The 3,696-nt window shown below is 39.1% G+C and overlaps 1 protein-coding gene across 1 annotated transcript; it reads right to left on the bottom strand.

Moving 5' to 3' along the window:
- Positions 1-438: 438 nt before the first annotated feature.
- LOC121802563 (cytochrome P450 71A1-like) lies at positions 439-2,980 on the bottom strand. Its single transcript, XM_042202249.1, has 2 exons — positions 1,964-2,980; positions 439-1,121 (listed from the first exon to the last, which is right to left on the bottom strand). The coding sequence occupies exons 1-2, from the start codon at positions 2,849-2,851 to the stop codon at positions 516-518; spliced, it is 1,494 nt and encodes a 497-aa protein (XP_042058183.1). The 5' UTR covers positions 2,852-2,980; the 3' UTR covers positions 439-515.
- Between the last annotated feature and the right edge of the window lie 716 nt (positions 2,981-3,696).

Here is a 3,696-nt window from a genome sequence, read left to right as displayed (position 1 = left end):
AACTCGTGCCGTTTCAAAAATTCCTAGTTTTAGGGGACGGGGGGAATATTTCACATCGCGACTCAAAAAAGATATTTTCGGCGAAAACTTATTCTACGTTGACAAGCCGTGGAACGTTTGTAATAATTTAGATCATTATAAAGTTCTTGCCAAGTAGGATAAAAAACCACATAGAAAGCTAAGTTGATTTAGTTGTGGCAAATAGGATAAATAAGCTATGAATTAACCTGACGTGGAAAATAATACACGAAAAGTAAAGTCTTTGATACTTTTTTACCACTTTTGAAATTTGTGAAAAATACAAAACTTGGGTCAAGGAGACCAATATCCCTTTTTTATTTTTATAATTAATTAATATATCACGTACGAGAAATATTTTATAGGCAATTGGTTATGGTAGCAAATTTATGACACATCATTTAGGAGCAAGTTGTAGAATTGAAATCAATGAAGGGATTGTGGGATTAATACATTAACCACGGGTGAACAATTGCAACAAGTGATACACAAGACATCTAAATATGATATTGTTTAGGCATGAGGATAATTGAATTTTTCTTGTGCATAATGAGTCCAGGTAACACATGAGTGTCAAGTTGAATTCCAGGAGGCATTTCCCAATCAAAAGAGTAGAGCAAATTTGCAATAGCAAGCCCCACATTGGCAAGCCCCATATGCATGCCAGGGCAAATTCTTCTCCCTGCTCCAAATGGAATCGCTCCAAAGTCTTTTCCTTTGACGTCCATATCGTTACCAATGAACCTTTCAGGCAAGAATTCGTTTGGGTTAAGCTTCCAGTAGTCGGGATCTCTTGCAACCGCCCACACGTTCACATAAACTGTAGTTTTGGGCTGAATTTGATAGCCATCTAGCACACATGCTGCAGTTGTTTCTCTTGCTAAGAGCATCGGAACCGGAGTGTAGAAGCGGAAAGTTTCATTTATGACTGCTTTTAGATAGGTTAGTTTTGGCAGGTCTTCTTCGTCAACCTTTCCGTTGTCGCCGACGACATTCCTAATTTCTGATTGCACTTTCTCCATGATGCGTGGCTCCTTCATCAATGCAGTCATCACCCAAACTATTGTGGCTGCACTTGAGTCTGATCCACCGAGGAATAAGTTCTGCATGGAACCATATATATGTCAATGAAATAATAATACCAATACTTCTTCCATTCCATCTTAGTTGAGGATTCATAATAAAATTAAGAAATTACTACTCCCTCCGTCCGCCGAAACCTGCCATTTTTTTTCTTTTAGGGCGTCCGCCGTATAAACAGACATTTATCTTTTTTCCACTTTTTAGTAAGTGGGATCCATATCCACGAGCTCATTTCACTTACGTTCTACTATAAAATTAATAATAAGAATGTGCCATATTTCATTAACTTTTTTACTCCTCTTCTTTATAAAGTCAAACAATTTTCTTAAAATCCGCACCGAGTCAAAATGCGTCTTTAATTGGTGGATGCAATGAGTAATATTTAGAGTTTAAGTGGAGAAAGAATAAAGTTTTTGAAAGAAAACGACCTAAGCGAGTCACTTCTTTCAACACAAAATTTAAGAAATTGATGTTTAAAAAAGTTGACGAGTAGATAATAAAGTAAGAGAGATAATTTTTTGCTTAAAATGGAAATGACTCACTTATGGTGGGACAACCAAAAAGGAAAGTGACTCGCTTATAGTGGGACGAAGGGAGTATATAAGAATTGAATTCACCTTCCACTAACTTTTTTACTCATTTTCTTATAAAATCAAATAATTTTCTTAAAATCCGCAACGAGTCAAAATATGTATTCCATTGGTGGATGCATGGAGTAATATTTAGAGTTTAGGTGGAGAAGGAAAAGTTTTTGCCGAAAAAGAAAATGACTTAACCAGCCCTGCCCTGCCCTTGTACAATACAATAAGGAATATATATGATTAAACTATAGCAGAATGGTGTGAGTAATAGTAGATCTTACCATCAGTAGTGCCTTAACCCGATCCCAATTGGGTTTTCCAGAGTCGAGTTCAAACTTGATTTGCATACCGAGAATATGATCCTGGTCGTCCATCTGGGCCCGTCCACGGCCCAGATGGTCATCGATGAGCTCCTGGTAGAACGCGTCCAGCTTCTCAAACGCACAATCCAGCCGTTTCGTCAATCCAGACACCCTATCCACCCAACTCAGCGCCGGAAAATAATCCGACACAAAGTAGGCCGTGAGCAGCGTTCCGAGCTCCGTCAGCAGGTCCTTGAATCTCATCAGCTCCGTCCCTTGCTCATCGTATCTCTTCCCGAAACCGATCCTGCATATCAGAGTCGTCGTCAGCCCCATCGCCGCCTTGCTCAAGTCGACAGCCCGCGACGGCAAAGATGAAGCGCATCGCGCGATCTCCGCCACCATCCGGGCAACTTCGTCTTCGCGCACGCCGCGGAAGGACTGCACCTTTACCGGGCTGAGGAGGTGCGTGTTGGCGATCCGCCTCTGCTCTCTCCACTCTGCGCCGTATGGTGCAAACACCATGTCGGCCGCGTTGTAGGAGAGCCTGCGCTGCGCCACGAGCTTCGGGCGGCTGCAGAAGGCGAGGTCTTGGTTGCGGAGGACTTCTTTGGCCAGTTTTGCGGAGGAGATTACGATGGTGGGAGTGGAGCATAGGTTGAAACGGAGGATGTGGCCGTGGATATTGGAGAGTTGGGAGAGGTAGGTGTGTAGGAGCGGCGCCCGAGATAGTTGGTGGAGGTTTCCGATCAAGGGAAGGCCTGGTATGAGTGGTGGGAGATTGGGTGTTGTTGATTTTTGGTTGCGTTTGTGAATAAGGTAGAACAAGATTATGGGCAGAGCTATTGAGATCAGGAAAAGCATCATTGTGTGTGAAGAAAATTGGTGGTTAATTATGTTTTTTGATTCCGAAGCAAGACAGATATATGTAGACAAAAGAATGGAATTTTTTATATCTAAGATGGATATGAATGTGTTTTAAGTTTTTTGCATTGCATCAATATATTACGTTAATTTTATAAATGAATTGAATTCTGAATTCATCTGGTGCAAGTTGCCAATATCAGAGTTGTTGCAATAATAGTCAAGCCAATCATTTTTTCATTTATCTCTTCTTATCTCAAAGGACTTCAAAGCACTTTGACAACGATAAAATTTTTATTATAAAATTAATAAAATAAGAGAGCTGCTAATGGCATTTCCCTCTATTTTATTAATTTTCTATTCTATTCTATTCTATTCTTTCTACTTTTTTTTTCTTTTTTAGTTTTTTTCGTATACATAACACACTAAATATCAATTTCTTAAACTTCATGCTAAAACTTTCCACCTTTACTATGAGGGAACACAAGGAGTACTTTTCTAACATGTAATTTGTGATTTGTGTACGATTTGAATTCATTCAATAAACACCTAAATAGATTTTATTCTTTGAAATTGTTTGATTTTATACTCCCGCCGTCTTTTATAGTTTGTCACCATTTAACCCGTCACGGATTTTAAGAACATAATTGAAAGTGGGTTGAAAAAGTTAGTGGCATGTGAATGAGTTTCTCCTTTATAATATGTTAGTTTTATAATAAAATTGGAGTGAGAATAAGTTAGTAGAATGTGGGGTCCACTATAAAAAATAATAAAAGTGAAATGTGACAAACTTCTAGGGACGGATAAAAATGAAAATAAGTGACAAATTTTCAGGGACGGGGAGTAAG

This window comes from Salvia splendens, chromosome 5, assembly GCF_004379255.2.
Source record: "Salvia splendens isolate huo1 chromosome 5, SspV2, whole genome shotgun sequence".
NCBI lineage: Eukaryota > Viridiplantae > Streptophyta > Magnoliopsida > Lamiales > Lamiaceae > Salvia > Salvia splendens.
Note: the sequence above shows the minus strand (reverse complement) of the source record. Positions and strands in the feature narration are given on the sequence as shown.

What these genes read in the sequence shown, in the direction of transcription:
- LOC121802563 (XM_042202249.1), bottom strand. Translation starts at nt 2,851, where the DNA reads ATGATGCTTTTCCTGATCTCAATAGCTCTGCCCATAATCTTGTTCTAC. An exon ending in GGGTTAAGGCACTACTGATG is followed by an intron (nt 1,122 to 1,963) that starts GTAAGATCTACT and finishes GGTTCCATGCAG; the next exon opens with AACTTATTCCTCGGTGGATC.